Below are 23,420 nucleotides of genomic sequence, written 5' to 3' on the forward strand. Positions count from 1 at the left end.
AGTATTTCTTGAGCATCTCTACTACAGAGAAAATATTGCTATACTAGGTATATAGAGAATGAGGCAAAAATGTAAAATGTGGCCTCACTTAAGAATTTTACAAATTGGCCCTGGCCGGTTTGACTCAGCGGTTAGAGCGTCGACCTGCGGTCCTGAGATACCCGGGTTCGGTTCCCGCTAAGGGCGCGTACCTCGGTTGCACTTTGTCCCCGGCCTTGGTCGGTCGTGAGGGTGGCAGCCACTCGATGTGTTCCTTTCACATCGATGTTTTTCTCTCTCTCTCTGTTCCTCTCTATCCCTCCCACTCTACCTGAACAAAAAATGGAGGAAAAAAAAAAAAAATGTCCTTGGGTGAGGATAAAAAAAAAGAATTTTACAAATTGGAATATTGTCTGCTTTCAAAAAAAAAAAAAAAACAATATTCTAATGTATTCAGGCTAAAAATTAAAGCTATTCAGTGTTAGCATCAAAAAAGTCTATAGGAAAATCATCATTCTTGGTCCTGTGTTCACAAAATATTCATGGGGGAGTTACTTTAAAATTCACCAAATTATTGTTAAGTCCCAAAAAAGAACTTGCTTATGGCAGATTTTCCTAGAATAGATTTGAGTTCTTGGGGCCTTATTATGTAACTTTTAAAGTGCCATAATGTTTCTTTAGGCCATATTTTTCTCTATACAGAGATGGTGTCAGTTATTCTAACTTGATGGTAAGCCTTATTTAATTTATTTGACAAGTGCAGACCTTTTTGGAAAGGAAAGATAAAGGCAAAGCATGATATTACTACTTATTAACATTACTTATTGGAGGAATGCAAAGTTTCACCCTTCAAATGCTTTTCTCTGCTCTAAGTTATAAAATACGTTTGAATAGTATAGGAGACACTGAATGAGAGAGAACTCAGCAAACACTATAGGTCAGAATGAAAGGCATATGCAAAAGAAATATAGGAATTTGATAATGTATTTTAAGTCCACTCAATTCAATATAAAGGCATATTTTTAATTCTGTGGAATCCATTTTAATCATACTGATAGTCTTTTCTATGTATTATTTCTCTTATTTGCATTATCTAATAAATGTTTCCTACCTATTTTATAACTGCAGCCATCATTTTCCAAGGTACATTAATCTATAATGTTTACATTCTTAATAATAGTGCTATGTCTATTATTCAAAGCTTTTTAATTCTTTTGTATCTTTTTGTAGCATCTAAGAATGTTTATTTTATTTTCATTATTTTTTTTAATTTAGTTATTGATTTGAGAGAGAGAAAGTGATTGATTTGTTGTTCCATTTATTTATGCATTCATTGGTTGCTTCTTACATGTGCCCTGGCCAGAGATTGAACCTGTAACCTTGGTGTAACCAAAGTTGAAGGACTGTCCCCATACACCAGCCAGAACTAGTATTTTATTCTCATTTTTTACAAGAATTTCAGAATTAAGAATCACAGAGAAGTGTTGAGGGTTTTTCCACAAGGTACCCTATCATCATCATTATCATCAATAGGCTAAGCCAAAAATAAAAGTGGAGAAACATTATGTTGTGTTATGTTATGTTATGTTAACATCTTTTTTATTAGCTTTGAAAAGTCCAGCTTGTATAATTACATGTACATGACGTCAGAGTATTTTATAGGTATGCTCATTTTATCATACTGACTTAACTTCTCTTCAGCTTAAATATTTTGTGGATCCAAACTCATGTTTAGTTTATGAGTGAGATATTTTATATCCAGGAGTAAATATCAATGCATTGAATGATAAATTGAAATCACATACAGCCTTTGAAATATATATGCTTGAAGTATTTATGAATCTACCCTTTAAGATGCTTTTGACTTAATTTTCATGTGACTTTTGTAACTACAGAAAGCGAAGAATTATGAAACATAATAAGGTTATTATATAAAATAACGTATTTTATAATAAAACAAAGCTGGCTCTGTATTAAGCATAGGAAAACTAATATTGAATATATCCCTTGAAATTAAGAGTGGAGAAAGACTAAGTATGTTGATACTCAAATGTTTTGCATTTTAAAGAAGAAAAAGAGATGAAGGATTGGGGGAAAGGAGAAGATAGGGAGAACAGAAAACAAATGCTGGTTTTTCATTCTATTTTCTGCTTCAGTATTTAAAGAATAGATTACTTATTCTAGTTTCTCCTATTAAATAGTTGCAGAACATAAACAGCAGCTTATAGAACAAGGGTGAATTCAGAAAGACCTTAAAGATATTTTTGGATTCATGTTCCGTGAAACTCTGAATGGAATTCAGATTCACATGGACTTTTATAGTCATAGTTTTAAATTATATTAGCAGTGTTCCTTGTCCTATTTCTAAGTTTGCCTTAGGATAAGAAAAGAAGGGTCTATTTTTGAAATTTTGTCTATGCCATTCTTTACTCAATATTGCCTACAGTCATAAAAATTCGGCTTGCTGCTATTTTTTTCTCCCTCTTTGGCAACTTGCTGTTATACCAGCATACAGCAATTAAATCTAATTATGTTTGTGCTGCCATGCCTAACTGTTCTTATTGAGAAGCATGGCAGCCCTGGCCGGTTTGGCTCAGCGGTTAGAGCGTCGGCCTGTGGTCCCGAGAGACCCGGGTTCGGTTCCCGCTAAGGGCATGTACCTCGGTTGCAGTTTGTCCCCGGCCCTGGTTGGTCGTGCGGGTGGCAGCCACTCGATGTGTCCCTTTCACATCGATGTTTCTCTCTCTGTTCCTCTCTCCCCCTCCCACTCTACCTGAACAAAAAATAGAAAAATGTCCTCAGGTGAGGATAAAAAAAAAAAAAAAAAAAAAAAAAAAACGAGAGAAGCATGGCATGAACTAATGCATGGCTCCTTGAGAAGACTGCTGTGTCTATCTGTACTGAAAGAAAAATTCCTATAGCAATCTAACCCTTTGACTATAATACTGAAGTTGCAGTAACAGATGATGAGCTTCTATACAGTGCTTGACAGAGAAGGGAATTCCCTAGGAATAAAAGTGGGAACTGAGGCAGAAATGGTCTTCTGCAGTCAGATGCTGCAGTCACTGGTACTTCTCTGGTTATGGCAGTAGATATCTCTCAAAGAATGCATGTGAGTGGGAGAGCAGGAAAAATAAAAAGGAGGCCATTGAGGCCTAAAAGAGGTTGTCTGAGGATATGTTGAGTCAGTCTTCAATCTCAAATATTTGGCTCATAGTCTGAAGTAGTTTGGGTCCAATTAAGATTGAATTTAATTGTCTTATCAAATTTCATAGCCCAATCATACAACTTTAAATATATCAAACATGACTTCTTCATATCCATAATAGTTCCAAACTTTATAATTGCCTTCAATATTTTGACTACATATTAGAAGCATTGATTTAATGATCAAGTAATCAGCACCCTTCATTAGTTCTATTAAGTATTCATCGTGTTTCATGTATGCATTTTTTGTTTCTTGAAAATAAACTAAATTAGATCCTGTTTTTCTAAGTGGGAAAAAAAAATCTTCCTTTTTTCCTTTAAGTTTTATCTTAAAAGGTGGGAAGCAAGTGTATGTTTCTGAAATTGGGTGTTTAATCTTTTTTTTTTTTTTTTTTTTAATCCTGAGGACATTTTTCCATTTTTTGTTCAGATAGAGTGGGAGGGAAAGAGAGGAAGAGAGAGAGAGAGAAACATCGACGTGAAAGGGACACATCGAGTGGCTGCCACCCGCACGACCAACCAGGGCCGGGGACAAACTGCAACCGAGGTACGTGCCCTTAGCGGGAATCGAACCCAGGTCTCTCGGGACCGCAGGCTGACACTCTAACCGCTGAGCCAAATCGGCCAGGGCTGGGTGTTTAATCTTTATGTTCCTAAATCATTTTTATGAACATGAATTATTAAGTGTTACTTAATTTATATTCAGGATGTTCCTAGAGAAAATCAGTGTGAGTATAGGAATTGAACCACAACTGTCAATTATTCCAACTTTGATATGTAGACTAATGAAGTTTAAATAAAAATATGTTGTATGACCAGGAGCTCAGAATTATCTAAATTGTCTCCATTAGTTCATTTCTCTTTATATATAGCAAGTTAACTGTAATCTCCCTAGTTCATCTGTTTTAGAGCCATTTAGCGTAGTTTAAGAGTTCAAAAGACAAGTCATAATAATCTTAGGTTATTCATTCAACCTCAACTGCTACCACATATATAGCAAGGGTCTCTGTAGTCATTCTCACTATTACAGGTCAGTGACTGAGACATTTATAAAGTGTTCTTGGGCATATAAGTACCACCGTTTCAGTCCGTCTATATCACTGAACTTTCACTTGCAATTATCTAACCTTTAGATATAACTGATCTCTGTTTCAAGGCTTTGCTCTGAAATATTCCCTAGGTAGAGTTATCTACTTGTCTTTATTGAGTCATTTATCCTGGTAAATGTAGTTGTACTATGTCATTGCTTTAATGTTTGAAGTCACTTTGGCTTTTTTTTAAGCATCTCATCCACAAAGAGAAATTTTGCCATTGCTCATAAGTCATGATATGGTTCAAAATACCTATCATTGCTCTGACACACACACCTTTTATATTTTTATAAGCTATGCCTTTTGACTCTGGCCTATTACTTTAAAAAATAATGTCAGATCAAAGATGATATTGGTATTTTTAAGGTCTGCCATGTGTTTTGAAATTTGAAGTAAGAAGTGTAAAGATGAAAATTATATATAAGAATCTTCTTCTGTTATTTATTACCTAATTTACATTCACCCATTTCTTATTATGGTTACCTACACTTCACTCTTTTCTACGCTTTTTTTCCCGTTCCTTGTGTGTATATTTATTTATTATTATTTTTTTTTAATCCTCACCCAAGGACATTTTTACATTTATCTTCAGATAGAGCAGGAGGGAAAGATGGAGGGAGAGAGAGAGAGAAAAACATCGATGTGAGAGAGACACATCGACTGGTTGCCACCCACACAACCCCAACCAGGACCGGGGACAAACTGCAACTGAGGTACATGCCCTTAGCGGGAACCGAACCCAGAATGGCAGGCTGATGCTCTAAACGCTGAGCCAAACCAGCTAGGGCAATATATTTATTTTTTAATAGAGACTACATATATTTTTTATCTCTACCTATTTCTTATTTTCCTTTCCCTTTTCAATAAATAATAACCCGACCCATCTCAGCCAGTGAGAATTAATATAAACATTACTAATTGTTAAAATGAATGTATACCTTATTTTGCTAAAAATGAACAAAATGGGATGCGCATAGCTTCTTTAGTATTTATTTATTGCTTGAATATGTTTTTATTGATTTTTTTAGAGAGAGTAGGAGGGAGGGAGAGATAGATAACATCGATGTGCAAGAGAAGCATCCATTGGCCGCCTCCTTAACCCACCCCCCAAACTGGGATCAAGGCCACAACCCAGGCATGCCCTGACTGGGAATTGAACCAGGACCTCTTAGTCAATGGGACAACGCTCAATCCACTGAGCCACACTGGCTGGGCTGCTTTAGTATTTAAATGTGGGAACCCAGCCATATACTGTGCCTGTATTCTGGGCAAACTTGCTTACAGGAATATGGGAGAGATAATCTGGATGAAACTAGAATGAATTAATTAGGTATAACATTTCTGCCTGTAATTGTTTAAGTCATATAGTGACCCTGTGCAAAGACTATTTATGAAAAGAATGTATGTGCCTTTTCCAGCTTTGTTGAGTTAAAACATAATGCTAATGAATGAGTCCAGGGTTACAGAATTGTAAAACCAGTTAGCTCCAAAGTAATTCTGATTATAGACTATAAACGAATACTAAATATATTAGTGCAGATATGTATGCAGGGGAAGGACAAAGGAAAGATGTATTGATGGTTCAGAATAAATCTATCAACAATTGAGTGAGACTGATTTAAACAAATAAAATAATTGTCAGTCTATACTACATTAAGAGGTTTGAATTTTAGAAAATTTTTAAAAATCAACTATTATTTTCAACAGCAGTTTCTATTTTTCTTCCATTTTCAGTAATGTTTATCTTATTTTCCACATGTTCAGTGAAGAATATGGATAAGCAAAGAGAAAAAAAATACCTTTGAACTCCCCCATGTTCATTGCTGTTAACATTTAATAAAAAGAAATAAGGATGGTGAATTGAAAAGACAAGGGGAATTCTATAGAGAATGTAGAGTAAATAAAGAATAAAGAAGCATATAAAAGGAATAATTGTCTTTAAAGAATTCCCTGTGTAGAATATTTTAAGAACAATTAGTATATGAGAGATTTAAGAGTTGGAAAACTCTGGTGGATGAGTTTCTGCAGAGTTTGACTTGATTGTATTTGTTACGTAGTAAGTGAACGATGAAAGGCATAGCAAGTTCCCTGAAGCAACCCTGAGAAGAGTAAAGGGAGTAAATTGGTTAATAGTAAAACTGTTAAGGACAGTGGTAACAATTTAACAGCATTGTCAGTTCAATATATACTTAACCAATGGAAAAATATATGGTTTGAAAACACTGGCATTTTGTTTATTCTTAGAATAAAGAAAACAAAAGAGTATCTAGATGATCCCAAATTCTAAATTTGAGAAATCTAAGCTAAAAAGTTTCTAGATATGGGCAGTCTCGTTTAAATATCCTTTGGTGACTCAATTCCCTTTTGTCTTTTTCCTTTTTTTACAGTTCTCAGTTTTTAATGAAATACTTCAAACATATAACAAAGAGTAACTAACAAACACTCATATACTGACCACCTACATTTAACAGATATTAATGTTTTATTATTATATCTTTAGATCTTTTAACATTTTTTAAAAAGTTATGACAAAGTTCAAGTTCCCTTTGCATAGAATTATAATTATGTAAGAATAACACATTATATGATAGAAAGTTAGAAATATATTTTTTCCACATGTATGGCATATATTGACCCTGCATCTGAATGGTACTGTATTTCTCAGGATCCCTTTTGTTTCTATGACAGCCTGATATATTCCTGCTTATATTTATTTTTTAAATAATACTTATTTAGTAGCATGATATGTAAGGATTTTTTGGTATTGCTAATGGAGATAAAATACACACACACAAATGGTACTGTATGGGTATATGTACTAAATACAGGGATGGGCAAAAGTAGGTTTACAGTTGTGAATACGTAAAACAAAACACAGCTATTTTATAAAGCTATTGTAATAATCATAAACTGCATGTCTTTTTCCATATGAACAACTGTAAACCCCCTTTTGCCCACCGTGAATATAGGTATATATATGTATATTATGCTAAGATCACTAGTTTGATGATTATTATATTCTGTGTGCTGCATTTTTTTATAAACTTTGAAAATGCTTCAACACTTCTAATTAAGGATAGATCCACTGTCTGGAGAATACTGACAAGTATAGTAGCTATTGTGGGTGTAATAGCAATATGGTATCATAAGAGCTTTTATACACAATAAAAAAAGTGCTGTCTGAAACTACCTTATTTAAATCTGTTTGTTCAAGTGCTTATTATCTGGCTACTCCTATTAGAACGTAAGCACCAAGGTTCCTGTCGATTTTATTCTTATTTTACCCCTGCCCCTGGATTAGAGCCTGCCACTAGGTAGGTAGGTGCTTAAGAAGTGTTTGTCCAGCAAATGAATTATATAATTATCCTGATTCTTGTATATATGGAAGCAATTGCTTGAAAAGTTAAGTAATTTAGCAAAAGTCATGTAGCTAGCATAACTTTTTGGGTTTTGACTGCTTAAAAAAGGATTTGTTGCCCTGGCCGGTTTGGCTCAGCGGTTAGAGCATTGACCTGCGGTCCTGAGAGACCCGGGTTTGGTTCCCACTAAGGGCGCGTACCTCGGTTGCAGTTTGTCCCCGGCCCTGGTCGGTCGTGAGGGTGGCAGCCACTCGATGTGTTCCTTTCACATCAATGTTTCTCTCTCTCTCTCTGTTCCTCTCTCTCCCTCCCACTCTACCTGAACAAAAAAATGGGAAAGTGTCCTCGGGTGAGGATTAAAAAAAAAAAAGGATTTGTTTCATGCGCAAAGTTTTTGTTTTAGCAGGTCAAGTTAGCACATGTTCCTGGACCTACAACTGTAGGGCTTAAGTTGAAAAAAAAAATTACACATATCTAAAATAGTCTTACCTATTCTGCTTATTCTCAGAATGAGTTATATAAATATGAACATGTGAACTTACACTTGTATGAAATAGTAAAACTATTAATGTAGATGTAGCAAATGCATATTTTTACAAGGCAATTAAACTGGGCGAAAACCATTTCAACTACCTGTAAACCTAAATTTTAGAATGTTCTAAGAAAGAATACCCCCTCTAATATACATTTTCTTACACATGATTATTTAGTGGTGTTTTTTTTTTATAAAGTAAAGTGTTCCAAAATGAAACTATCCTGAAAATATAATTCTTAATTACATAGTAATCCATGGTTAATATATTTATCTTATATAATATATCACATTACATTATGTCTTTGATTTTAATAGGTTGTTCTCTCTGCCTTTGGAATTTTTCATGATTGAATCTTGACAAGATAAGATTTATATCCAAACTGAGTTTTCATTGGACTTGGGTGAAAAAGGAAACTACAAAATGTTGTTTTGTATTAACCCTTGGAAATTATGTTTTAAGTCAAATATTTAATTGACACATATATTTCATTTCAGTTTTATTGTTTTCAATATGATAAACTACTATTTTAAAATTATAGTCAAAATAAAAGCTATAGTCTATTTAAAAGTGAGTACCTGCCCTGGCCGGTTTGGCTCAGCGGTTAGAGCGTCGGCCTGCGGTCCGGAGAGACCCGGGTTCGGTTCCCGCTAAGGGCACGTACCTTGGTTGCAGTTTGTCCCCGGCCCTGGTTGGGTCGTGTGGGTGGCAACCACTCGATGTGTCGCTTTCACGTCAATGTTTCTCTCTCTCTCTCTCTCTCTCCCACTCACTCTATCTGAACAAAATATCGAAAAATGTCCTCGGGTGAGGATAAAAAAAAAAAAGTGAGTACCTTAAGTATTTCATACAATCTTAGAAATTGAAGGTATACACTAGGGGACAAACACTCAAATATACACTAGAATTTAATTAACCGACATAAATTCTATTACTAAGTTCTCCCAGGCCATAAAGTTCTCAGGTAAAATTGTGAAAGACTTCGAAATGTTCAAAAAAAGATTATTGACATTTTGTGTAGAGCACCCTCTGAGTCATCTCCTTTCATTATCTGAGCTGTGTACAACACTAAGTTGCAACATATGAATAGTAATGCAAATGATCCCAATTCATGGAAATGCGCCTTGTGTCCAGTTAGAGAAGCAATTGATTTTTGCGCCACTATTCTGAAAATGCATTTCAATTTTCCTGATGGTTCATATATGTGTGTTTTCTAACTCTCTTTTGAGACAATTAGAACATCTTCCTGGTTTTCTCATTAACACTTCAGATAAAAATATTTAAATCTTTGACACATTCATTTTATATTCATTATATTCATAATTTTTTAAAATAAGTAACTTTTGATACAGTTATCCCTTCTCTGTAAGTTAAAAGTTCAGTTTTAAAGGCAATGGATTTACTGTTATACCATTTTATTTAGCCCAGATATCCAAAACTTGAGACTTCAAAGAAAATGGAAAGGACATGTATAATGTAAATGAGAACCTAATAATAATATCAAACTACATCTGTTAACTGTTTATTTGGTTAGATCATGAGAGGCTTGAATAACAACATAATATATACCACATGGATTGCAGCAAAAAGCTTCAGAAAATTTAGCTCTTATCCTCAGTCCTCAATGGAACTTCCTAAACATTTTCTAAATCATTGCTATTTTAGTAATACTGTATAGAAATATATTTGCTTTTATACATCTTCCATGTGCCTTATGAATGCTAGATAAGCATTTAGAGAAAGTCACACCTTTTAAACCAATATTGCTGTATACCAGCCTTTGATTTAGAAAGGAAAACAATGTAGCCAGACTCTACATGGCATATTATACTCAGTAAAAGCAGTAGTTTGATGTTTTGTTTTGTAATGAATAAATAAATGATATGACATGACACTTAAGAATGTGTAGGGGAGGAAAATAATTTTATGTCTACCTTTCTGAGTTCTTGCCTGAGACCTCCTGTGATAAAAGGTTAATAAGGAGAAAACAAACAGACTTTTATGAACATATATATCTCATGTATACTAGGGTGATGCCAAGGGAAAAATAAGTAACTTCCCCAAATAGTCAAAACTAACAGTTTAGATACCATCCTCAGCTAAAGACAAAAGAAAGGTGGGGCCAGGGAGTCAAGTTTTGGGGAGTTTCCAGGAACCGAGTAAGATTTGTTATGCAAATTTAAATCAGTGCCTATTCCATTGATAAGGTTTTCTTGTGATTTAGATGGAGATTTGTTCTTTAAATAATATTTTTCTTTAAAAGGGTAACTGTTACTCTTTTTTCAGAGCTTCTTCTGTACCTGCTGTTTCTCAAAATAATACTCAAGATAATCTTTAGGCCAAAGAGGAACATTTTGGTGTGGCATGTTCTGCTACCCTTAAGTGAAAACCAAGGAGAATATCAAGTCTAGTTAGAAACTCGGTATTTCAAAACTCATGTTTAATGAAAACCAATGTGACATTCTTCCAGATATGTCAGAAAATGCCTAATAATTCAGGTTTTAATATTATTGACTGTATCTATCTGTTAGTCTGTATTTCATAAAATTTATCACTGTTTTTTTTTTAAACTTTTTTTCAAATATTTAATCTAATCTAATCTTATTTGATCTTACCTGAACTGTCAAAATCACAAGAGAAATTACATCACAGGTTTAGAATATCATCCCATCAAAAGAATAGTAATAGCCCTGGCCAGTTTGGCTCAGCAGTTAGAGCATCAGCCTGCAATCCAGAGAGACCCAGGTTCGATTCCCACTAAGGGCATGTACCTCGGTTGCAGTTTGTCCCCAGCCCTGGTTGGGTCGTGCGGGTGGCAGCCACTTGATGTGTCCCTTTCATGTCGATGTTTCTCTCTCTCCTCTCTCTCTCTCTCTCTTACCCTCTCTCCCTCCCACTCCATCTGAACAAGCATATCCTAAGCGAAACAAGCCAAGCAGAGAAAGACAAATACCACATGATCTCACTTATTTGTAGAATATAACGAACATAACAGTCTGAGGAATGGGGTAGTCCCAGAGATGTGGAAGTGGGGTACAGACAATCCCCTGAAGAGGCGGTGGGGGGGAGAGATAAACCATAGAATTTATATGCATGTATGTATGAACAATGGACATGAACAACAAAGGTGGGGACAGGGTGGGGAGGGAGAGGGGAATCAGTGGGTGAAAAAGGGGAAATATCTGTAACAAAAATAAATTAATTTTTTAAAAATGTCCTTGAGTGAGGATAAAAAAAAAAAAGGAATAGTAACAGTAACAACAAACATACTAATAGCTAATATTCATACAGTGTTCACTGTGGGACAGATAATCTTCTAAACCAGTGGTTCTCAACCTTCCTAATGCTGCAACCCTTTAATACAGTTCCTCATGTTGTGGTGACCCCCAACCATAAAATTATTTTTGTTACTACTTCAAAACTGTAACTTTGCTACTGTTATGTCTTAGGTGACCCCTATGAAAGGGTCATTCAACCCCCAAAAGGGGTCGCAACCCGCAGGTTGAGAACCGCTGTTCTAAGCAAACACTTTACACATATTATCATATTTTCTTAACAACTGTATGAAATAGGTATTGCTATTATTCTCATTTTATACATAAGGAAACAAAGAGATTTCATACCTTTTTAACCATAAGATGTGTAACACTGAATAAATCATTTATTATTCTGAATAAATGATTTATTCAGTGTTACACATCTTATAGTGATAGAACCAAGATTCAAATCCAGGCAATATGGCTTAGATTGCTACTCCCGTAACTGCCTTTCATTATACCAATTTTCTTCACTTCTACATGCCTATTCTGAGTGGTTCTCGTTGCTAAAAGAAATAGGCAATGAAAACTCATGATCTGATTAGGAATGCAGTGGTTGCCAGTAATAGGTTAAAAAGACAGAAGCATCTACTGGTGTGCAGAGAAATTAATTTGGAAGTCAAGAGGACTAAGTTCCACAGCAGTTGTTGAGGAAGATAATTTTTTCTTCTACCCTTCTAGGTTCTTTGGCTAGTCTAATAATTAAATTGACATAAGGCAGATTAATAGGAGAAAAACAAATTTTTAATTTTGTACATATGAGAGCTCCATAAAAATATGAGACCCAACAGCAGGTCAGGCAATTGAGGCTCGTATGCCCTCCTGAGCCAAGGAATAGATGGGGGCCTGAGGCTTCAAAGGGTAGGAGGTAATTCATAAGACAATAAGAAAAGCAGATGTTTGATAATTAGATGCTTGCCCTTCCATACAGATAGATTATTCAGATAAAAATTACCTCTATTAATAGCGCACTCCCTCTTCTGAGCCAGGCCCACTATCCAAAAAAATTTGAGTAGGTAAAAGAGAGGTAAAAATTTTTCTTGAGTCTGCTGGGTCTTGATTGCCTCAACTCAGAATAATCAACATTCCAAAGTGGAACATTTTGGGATGACATATTCTGCTCCCATTTGCTACTTTACTGTGTGATCTGAAGCCAGTAACCATCCTTGCTTTCTCATTTTTCTAGAATGGATATAAATGTATACGTAAAGTAATCTGTTATTCATCTGTAGATTGGGAAATGGTGAATAATGCAAAATTCATATTAGTCAAAAAATATTTTATTTAGTTTAGTTTTATATATATAATTAGGTAGTATATTTTCCTCACATTTATTATAATCAACATTAAAATTCTCAGAACAAACATCAACTCAAAAATATGTTGGTACCAAGGGGAGACCAGCCTGGGGATTACAAATTTTCTACAGGTCATTGAGAGTGATTCAATTTATAAGTAAAGCTTTACACAGGAAATACATTAAGAATATCCATCATGATGTTCAAGTCCATATTCCCTTGAGACATGGTGATAACCAGTCTTATTCTTATTTATGTTCTATAATACTATTCTCTTTAGGAATAAGGAACTCACCAAGTTACCTATAACCAGCATAAATAGGTTTTTGATTTACAATGGTAATTATAATTCACTTCAACATTTCTGTAACCTGTTATAGTTCTAACTTCTTTTAGAAGATGTCAGTCCTGAAAACAAAAAGAATTCTTCACATTTACCCAGGATTTAAGAAAGTTCAGGGGAATTAAGACAATAATTTATACAACAATGGGAAAACATTTAAGAAGAATCCTCTGGAAAAGATTTATAAAATTGTATTGCTTATAAATACTGTCTGTGCACCTTCAAAAGCTTACATTATATATAGATAATAGCATTGTTACTCTCTATCTGTGATCAATACATGACTAAGAGTTCAAAGACTAATTAGTTACAGATGTGTGTGTGTGTGTGTGTGTGTGTGTGTGTGTGTGTGTTTACCTTTGGTTAGAGAGTTAAAATGTGATGACTGTTAAATTATTATTCCACTTAATTATTTATCTAAACCAATGGGAAAGAGCAAGTGAAGCAAAATATCTTTTTTTAAGTCTGAGGTCTTTATAACTTTTTGATAACCATATTCCTTTTTGATTTTATTTTATTTTTTTATTTTTTTTTATCCTCACCCGAGGATATTTTTCCATTTTTTGTACAGATAGAGTGGGAGGGAGAGAGAGGAAGGGGGAGAGAGAGTGAAACATCGATGTGAAGGGACACATCGAGTGGCTGCCACCCGCACGACCAACCAGGGCCGGGGACAAACTGCAACCGAAGTACGTGCCCTTAGCGGGAACCAAACCCGGGTCTCTCCGGACCGCAGGCCGACGCTCTAACCGCTGAGCCAAACTGGCCAGGGCTCCTTTTTGATTTTATAGATGGTCTATTGAATGGGCAATTTCTTGGAGACCAATTTTGTATAATGTTTTCCAGAAAAATGACTTCTTTTATATATAATTTGATAAAGGTCAGCAAATGGAGGTGGGAAAGGTTTCTTAGAGCCAAAAAATATCCTAGACATAAAAGAAAGCTTGAAAATTATCTAGTCCTGAATTTTTGTTTTTGTTTTAAATCCTCACCCTAAGATATTTTTCCATTTATTTTCAGACAGCGTGGGAGGAGGAGGAGGGAGGGGGAGAGAGAGAGAAACAGAGTAACATTGACATGAGAGAGACACATCAGTTGGTTGCCTCCCACATGACCTTCACCAGAGCCAGGGACCAAACCACAACCAAAATACATGCCCGTGACAAAAATCGAACCTGTAACTCTTTGGTCCACAGGTCAAAGCTCAAACTGCTGAGCCAAACCGGCAAGGGCTAGTCCTAAATTTTTTTAACCGTTTTTCTTCCATGGACATTTGGGAATCTGGCAAAACCTACACTCTTCTTTTCAGAAAAAATATTTTTAAATATACAAAATAATAGGATTACAAAGAACTAATCGAAATTGTCATCAGAATATGTATAAAATAAATTACTATAAAATGCTGCTTTATCCATTAGATAACAAAATCTAACAGTAAGTCATTAGACTACTGTAATTTGAAACCTTGATGAACATGATAATATTTTAAGATACTCATAATAATTTGAACCAGTAAGTTCTGCTAATATTACTGTGGCTTGTCACCTAAGCGCATAATGAAAGATAATACTAAAATGTATTTAGGTTGGTGAATATAAAAATTATAATTTTTTCTTCATTCCAGTGAATGGACCACCCCCCTGACTGCCATCCACATATTCTCATTTTGCAATTGAGGAAACTAAGTCCACAGAAATGAGATAACTTGATTAAAATCATATGAAACAAAATTAGATTAATCCTTGCAGGGGTAACCTCAGACCTTAACTCAGCTTGGTCTAGAAATTGACCATTATATTGTCACTGATTTGTGGCATGATCTAGAGCAAATTCTTTATTCTCATTGTGCCTCAGATTCTACCAATATACAATATAGGTGACTTAAAAATCTACCTAAGGATAATAACAATGACTTAGATTTATTTGTATTGTGCTTTTTCATTTTTAATAGTTTCACTTTCACATTTATTATCCTACTTAATGTTCCCCCATTTTATGGATAAGGAAATTAAAACTTTGAGATGTCTAAGTCACACAGCTGGAAAAGGAAAAATCAGTATTAGAGAACATACCACTGAACAGTCCTGTTATCAGGCTGCCTTTCATTCATAAATAAACCAAAATTTTGAGTTCTTCAGTCTTTTATGTGTTGTGATATCATAAATCCAATTGAACATAAATGAGTTGTTATTAGGTTCAAATGAGCCAAATACCTGTATCCTGATTTATAAAGTGATGAATGAATGGAATTATGGAAGAATTTTTCTAGACCAGTTACCTATTTTTGCTCTAAGAAGTAGGGAAAGAAAGAAATAGAATTTAAGAATCTGAGTTGGTAACGTTGGCTTAATGTTTAAATCAAACCTTTCTGTTTTTTGGATAGGCTAAAGAGGCAAATGATCTGTGCAAATGCCAGTGAGGTTCTTTTTTCTGTCTTGAGTTTTTTCAGTGAGTAAATGGTATTCATTCAACTTTGTTCTTTTATAGATTATTCTTAAATAAGTATAATAAGGTAAAAAAAGCTAATCTTTATTATTTCACATTCTAGTGACCTGACCATATGAGATATAGAACATCCTGTTCTCTTAGAAAATAAGGCATCTTCTTAACCTGAACTGACACCTCTAGTATAGAATAACCTATTTTTGGATTCCAAATGTCACGATTTGATTAATCTCAAGTAATACTAATACTAATGTGTTTTTTAAACTTTTACGATCATTCTGTAGGGTACCCCCATAATTCTTAGATATAATCTACATACTTTTCTTATTATATCTCTTAATATTAGCAGACCCAAATATGTAAAAATAATTTTTATGCTGATACAGAAATGGCTATGGTCATACTAATACTATAAAATTATTTTTAATCTGCTGAGATCAAAAAATTATAATTACTATAAAACAAATAAATATTCAAATTTAGCAAATCTGTACAAAGCACTGTGTTTGACATGGTGGAAAGAGAATATACAGAGAATTAAAGTCAAGTCCTTGCCCTCCAGAGCCTACAATATATTTGGGGACCTGCATCAAAACTGGAATATTAGTAACTGTATTAACTCTTATACTAGAAGTTAAGATAAGAGGCTTTAAGAGCTTAGTTAAACCTAAAACTAGATTGTGGTGATAGTTGTACAGCCATATAAATTTATTAAAAGTTATAAAACTGTATACTTAAACTAATTTTATGGTAGATAAGTTATATCTCAGTGAGGCTGTTAAGAGAGTTTCTGATTAAGGAACTTGGAGAATATTTTTTGCACCTGGTACAATTTAGGCTGGGGATCAGAAAATAAGCAACAGGATATTCCAGACCGAAGAAACAGTTTGTCCACAGTCTGAGAGTTCAAGAATACTAGGGATATTCTAGAAGAGTTAGTTCAGACTTTGCTCTATGCCCTAGATTATATGGCTTGCATTCCTACCAGTATATATGGCCATATGGCTGTGACATTTCCAAAAATGTTTAGTCAGTTTCTATTGAAAAATGTAACTGCACTTGAATACTTTTCTTTATTTGAGTTAAAAATAAGTATTTGCCTCCATTTTGAGCTGATGAGGAAGTTACAATTAGAGGGTGTGTAATTACAGTTATTTCAGAACTGTCAGTGGTTCCACTGTTAACAACTTGACATTTGTTTCCACCTTTATAGCTAAAATCGCTGATACTTGTATTATCTCCTGTGAGCCCCATAGTCTTTATTTTCCCCATGAGGAAACTGAGATTAAAGGAAGATCCAGAACCTAAAATAATAAAGACATGCTAACAGGAAAGTAAAGCTATTCTGGCCTGCTAAGAATAGGGTGAGAGAGAGAGAAAATGTTAATATAAGTAAATGAACAATTGAAAATCTGCTAACTAAATTGCATGCCACATATTATGCAAAACACATACAAAAAATAAAATAGGTGAATTTAACTACTATCATCAATTATAGAAAAGTAAATTTGAATTTTTTTCTAATGAGCTGATATGACCCTATTATTGACAGTAAAGTACATAGAAAATTTAGCAATAATTTCTAAACAGGTAGGTTACTCTGTTGTTTGCTTTTTAAAATGTAAAAAGATTAAAATTTAAATTAGGTGTTCCCAAAAAATTGCAATGGAATTTCTCATATTATATGAGTAAGCAGATATACAGAAGCTTAATTTCTCATTTTAAATCTGACTGCTGATCAGTAAAATTATGCTAAAAATAGAGGACTTCCTTATTGTCCCTCAAAGATGACTTTTTTTCTTGACATGAACCCCATTTGACCAACTGCTCAGAATTTTTCAATATGAGTCATATTGTATTGATTAATTTATTCCATGTGCTTACAGGGGAAAAAATACAAATTAGACTGGTGAGCAGCAAAATAGAGACAGTTTTTAAGAAACCTAAGTTGTATTAACCTGCAATCAAAAGTAATCTTCATTTTAATATTTATACATCTTTATATTTTTATGGACCTATTCTTAACATGGATTTTATTTTATTTGTTTCTCTCCTCCCTCACTTCTGTGACATGCAGAAGGGAAAGGGTGTTTGTTATTCACACATTTGTACCTCCACTAACTGGTGTTACACGTCTGGCTTCCACTGGAGAGCCCCTGACATCGCAGGGAACGGTGATCAAAATTCCACACACTAGCTTCATGCTGGGGGCTCGTAGCTACTGCAGCATTGAAGAGGGTCTTTTCCTGGCTTCTTTAAAATAAGCATGGTGATGGGATGGTTTAAGGGAAGAACACCTCTCAAATCACATGACCACTGCTACGCTTCTGTGTGTTCTGCTTTCTTCATAACAGCTTGGCACTACATTCTTTCCCTATATCTTAGCGGGCTTGTGTGTGTACAAGTGCGGTGAGGATTGGGGTGCGGGGTTGTCAGTGGATGATTTTACATCATGCATGCAACGTTCAATGTTAGAGTGATGTGCCTTTCCTTATGTGTCACAGATGATGGTCATAGATTAAGTCTTCTGTGTTCCTGAGAGACTGAGCCATCTCTCTTATTGGTGTGAGATTCATGTCTTCTAATGTTTACACCCTCAATTGTTCTTCATGTTGCATTTAACATAATTTGAAATGTTCTCCCATAAGAGTTAGCTATTCATGTTGGGCTGAAAAAGTCTTCATTTCTGTGTAGCAATTCATGTTATTATAACCTATGGCTTTCAATTGTACCTCCCATAATGAAGAGCTGACTTTAAACACTGTGCTATTCTTGTTATGACCTAAGCATAAGGTAAGTCACTTCTCTAACTGTATCTAAAGATTGTGGTTGCTTGTTAAAATTTTCTCTGCTTTGTTTAAAGCATTTTTACTTTTCCCCTTACCATTTATTACGTGCTCTTCCCCTTTTTGTTTTCTGTTTCATGGCATTAAGATTTGTTAATGGACAATGTAATCTTCAGCAAAGTTATATTACACATGTAAGCACATGTTGAAATGAATTATATGATGTCTGAAAGCAGTCTTATTAGTAAATGAATACCTATGTTTTCAGAAAGTCTCTTGTATATTTAATTTCTTCTGTTGACTTTAATATAATACACTGTTTCTACACATTATTTAAATTTTGATTCCAGTTGAAAGGGGACTTCATTGTCAACCTCAGAAAGTTAGATGTTAATCTAATAAAATAAAGTGTTAGATAACCCAATACCATACCTTTCATTTTTAATCCCTGACAAATTTGGTATTAGGCCAAAAATCTTGGTTTTATTTTGTTTTTCAAACTTTACTTTTTTCCATTGAATAAAAAGCCAGGATAAGATAAAGAAAAAAACCAGTAAACCATAAAACTTGAGATGGACCTGTGTTACCTTCTTTATAGTTCATGTGTGTGAAAATAAGAACAATAGTAGTTTCTCAACTTTATTCTTTCAAGTAAATTCCATTACATTTTGAATTAGGTAAAATCTTTATATTGGGATTTTATAAAATAAATTCATAAATATGACCAGTTTCATGGTGCAAGAGAGAGGGGTATCGCTACATGCATAAATGTTATTAAATTTTTTAAATCATTTTCCTCAATGTGTTTACATATATATCATTTTCCTCAATGTGTTTACATATATACTCAAGATCACTAAAGTTTGTGTAATTATTGATTTAAAAAATGATTTCCCTCAAATCTAGGTCAAATAACCGATGTAACATAAATGAAAAAACATTGGTTATATTGCTGTTGGCAATTTGTAAACCTAAATAAATAACTCTGATTCAGGGAATTGAATTGTTTTCATCATCTAAATTTCTTTTTCAAAACTGTTTGGGGAAAAAATGGTTTTAAAATGAGGTACCACAAAGCAAGACTTCAGTTTCTTTATTAAATTTATGCTATGACTGATTTTTTTTTTTAAGCCACCTAAGGAAGGGAAACAGTGTTCTTTTATTGTTGTTTTGGTTTAGGTTTGTTTTGTTTTGTTTTTTTGGTAAAGCCAGCTAGTTCTTCACCACCATTTCCATTTAGACCTTATATAAATCTGTTGAAACATTTGATGAGACTATTTAAACTACTCATTTGAACTACTCATCTGTACTGCTCTGTTCATTATAAATCTCTTGTTTCTATTCATACACTAGCTCCACTCTAGATTGGAAGGGCTTAAAGATGAACTCTGGAGGAATAGAGGCTACGACTTAAGAGTAACTATTACTGATCAAAGGAGCTGCTTTCCATTCGCAAACATTGCTTTGCGCTATGGGTTTGGGCTCCTTCTGTTTCTATATCTTGTTGAAGACTTTCTTGACTTCCATTTGACTTCTTTGAACTCTGTTTTTGTCTTTCAACATTTTCCCCTTTCTTTTTCTTCTTTTTCCCAGATTTTCTCTCACTCTTTAGCTTTCTCTTGTGTTCTTTGAACCGCTTTTTAAAATGTAGTTTATCTCTTTATTAAGCTTGTCTATTAATTTTTCTATTAGTATTTGTTTGTTTTCTCCTTTAAAGCTGTAGTGGTATAGTTACACTTATTTTCATTCCATGGTATTCCAACTTGCTTGTTTATCTTACAGCAAGTTCATTAGTCATTCTTACCCTCTTGGTATAAATTTTCAATAAGAAATAGCAGAATATTCTGCATTTACATATTGTCCCTTTCTATAAACCCATACTTAGACGTTTCTTTCTACTAGAGTTGTTACCCTCTCAAACCCCTCTCTTCTTTTATTTTCCTCACTCTTGTGTTTTCCTCACTGTATTGCTTTCTTTAAATAGTCATTAATTTATTTCCCATTTGGTCCAGAATTGTTTCTCAATAAAACTTCTGAGTAAAAGAATATAAGAAAACTGTTTTCAAGATTAGCGTCTTCATTCTAGTATATTTAAAATTAATTAAATAATCTGGGCCAAAAGAGAATAACTTTAACATCTGGAATTATTTTCCCTTTTTTTCCTTTTTTTGCTGTGTGTGTGTGTTTTTCTTGTGTTTATGTTTGTGATTTTTTTTTATTGTTGTTGTTTCTTTAAACATTAACAATTGTTTTTTTCAGGGAAGGACAACCATAACCCACCCTTAGTTGCAACATTCCTTTCATAAGTTGTTTCATTACAATAGTAGATTGTGTTAAGCGATAGAAATTAATTTGTTGTATATATATCCATTTGGGGCAAGCTCCTGTGGAATGGGAAGAAGAGGTGTGCAGTTTAAATACAATTTCCTCTGAAATTAACAAGTAGTAGTGCCATTCAATATGGCCCTTGAATTAAACAGTTTTGCATCATTTAAAAGAATGTTCTACTTTTACCTAAAATATTTTAATCAGCATAAATGTTTCTGATTGATAAACTATATACATCTAAGACTGGTAAATAAATGTATTCACATTCATTGATTTCAAACAGAACCGTTTTTTATAACTAATGTTAATAAATATAATAAATAACAAAAGTCATTGGAGTCACACATAAATATTGTATCTGAGGATTTTTTTTTCCTTATTTACATATATAACCAAAAATGACTACAATAGAACATTTGATTACAACTTTATTACTTGAATTACATTATTCTAGATATAGGCATAGTGCCTTAAGATTATGGGTCTGCATTCACAACTGAATATGTGGTAACTTGAATTTTTTTCCATATACTAATCTCAAATACACATCAATAAAAAATTGCCTTTGGTTTTTACCAGTGTCACATTTATCATAGTGTATTCCCATTTCTTTTTCTTTAAATCAGTTATTTAAAGTAAGGAAAGGAACAAATTTAACATATTTTTACTAATAAGTTATCTGAAATATATAAAACCTTTGCTCCTAGACTTCAGGAGCTTGCCCAGTAAGAATGCCATATATATCTGGCTATCTGTGTTATAAGCCCTAAATTACTGAGTTTATGCTTTCTCTGCAGGTCCAGTCCAGGTGCAGCAGCAAGGAGAACATTCTCAGAGCCAGTAAGTATGTCATTATTTCAGATGGACTACTGAATTAGAGCTTATGGTTCAATAGGAATGAGAGCTAAAAATGACATTTTTGTGGAAGAATGAAGAAAGTAATAGATAAGTTTTATATCAAGAATGTGAATATCAGGGCTTTTACCTTCTAAAATCAATATATGAATGGATATTTCCCTTATTCTAATTGTTTTTGCAAGCTAACAGCAAAACTTTGATAATACTCTTAGAGTAGTAATGAGTTCCTCTGTGATTCTAAGATGAGAGCCCTCTTTAATTACCCCACTGCCAAATAAGTCATTTAAAAACAGAATCTAGCCCTGGCCGGTTTGGCTCAGCGGTTAGAGCGTCGGCCTGCGGTCCAGAGAGACCCGGGTTCGGTTCCCGCTAAGGGCATGTACCTCGGTTGCAGTTTGTCCCCGGCCCTGGTTGGTCGTGCGGGTGGTAGCCACTCGATGTGTCCCTTTCATGTCGATGTTTCTCTCTCTCTCTCTTCCTCTCCCTCCCTCCCACTCTATCTGTACAAAAAATGGAAAAATGTCCTCGGGTGAGGATTAAAAAAAAAAAAAAAAAAATCTAGAAATAATAATAATATAAATTCACTAAAGGAATCTTAACTTTTTAAAAAGCGACTCCTAAAAGGGGTACATCATAATCATTTTGTGAATATGAATTCCTGAAAGATCTTACTTCACAGGCAGCATGTTTTAGAAATAGTACCCTGAACCATGGATGAAGAAACCTTTGTTTTATATTTTTGTTTGATTACTTATAACACTAACTTGGAAGTCATTTAACTGTGTATTATTCATTATTTGAATATAAAAAGGCACTATAAATAGATTTTTCTTACCTGTATCCTTGAAATGATGTGATATTGAAGGTTGTGCCTTAAAAGCTTTGGGATCCTAAGAGAAAAGTGCTGTATAAATGATAATTATTTTAATATTGTTTTCTTTCACGTAATATTAGTAATATCATCCTATCTTGTTCCTCTTCTTTATCAAGAGATTTACAGGTGGATCATACAAAAATGAGTCTATTGGATACTTATACCACTGAGACTTTTAGTAAATGGGATAACATATTTCCAGTAGAATGTGTATATTATTTAACAATCAAAAAAAGTAGAACTTCATATAAGTAAAAAATTTATTTTCTTTAATATAAATTTTTTCCCATTTCTGTATTGTGAATCTGTTGCCTTAGCTTGAAATCTTTGAGTTAATAGGCAAGCACAATGCAATTATTTGCTCAGGACATTTATATTAGAGTTATATAAAAATAAATGCAAACAGCCATGATTAACCTCTATACTGTTGTGAGTTTCCACAACATTTGAAAGACATGAGAATCTGAGGAAGGTTCTTCAATTACAACGGATGTAAAGTCCTATAGTCCCATACTAAGACCTAAGGTTAAGAAATCTTAGAATCAGAGGATGATGGTTGAATATTCACTAAAATAATATAATAAATATAAATGAACTTTATTTTATGATGATTACTGTATGATTTCCATTTATTGTTGCTCCTGAGATGATGATGGGTAAACTGATAGTGATTATGGTGATTAGGAATAAATAATTTCTTACGGAGAACAGACTTTTGTGAACCATTTTTCACCTCTCATTCATCTTTGTGTTACTAGGACTGTCTTTCATTTCAATTATGCTCTAACTGGCTTGTTGCCTATTAATAATTTTGGCTAGACATCATGATGATCCAGGTTTTTCTGATCATGTTTTTTAGGGTGAAATGGTCATGTAGATGTTCCATGTAGCCATTTAGATGCATGTAGAGAGCCCATCTAACATTATAGCCTCATAGTTCTATGACTTCTGTAAGTTTAAGTTCTTTCCTCTCAACACCAGTTTATACTCATACTCATGCCC

At 33.9% G+C, this 23,420-nt stretch overlaps 1 protein-coding gene across 6 annotated transcripts in view; it reads left to right on the forward strand.

Moving 5' to 3' along the window:
* The window catches only part of GPHN (gephyrin), a 562,530-nt gene that overhangs the window by 399,958 nt on the left and 139,152 nt on the right, over positions 1-23,420 (forward strand). For 5 of the 6 annotated variants that reach the window (XM_036267724.1, XM_036267708.1, XM_036267715.1 and 2 more), the window contains one exon: positions 21,484-21,526. In XM_036267724.1, the coding sequence (XP_036123617.1) occupies positions 21,484-21,526 (43 nt within the window). Of the gene's footprint in view, positions 1-19,711; positions 19,775-21,483; positions 21,527-23,420 lie in introns of all 6 variants that reach the window. The other variant, XM_036267739.1, reaches the window with a different exon arrangement.

This window comes from Molossus molossus, unplaced genomic scaffold, assembly GCF_014108415.1.
Source record: "Molossus molossus isolate mMolMol1 unplaced genomic scaffold, mMolMol1.p scaffold_m16_p_1, whole genome shotgun sequence".
Classification (NCBI taxonomy): Eukaryota; Metazoa; Chordata; class Mammalia; order Chiroptera; family Molossidae; genus Molossus; species Molossus molossus.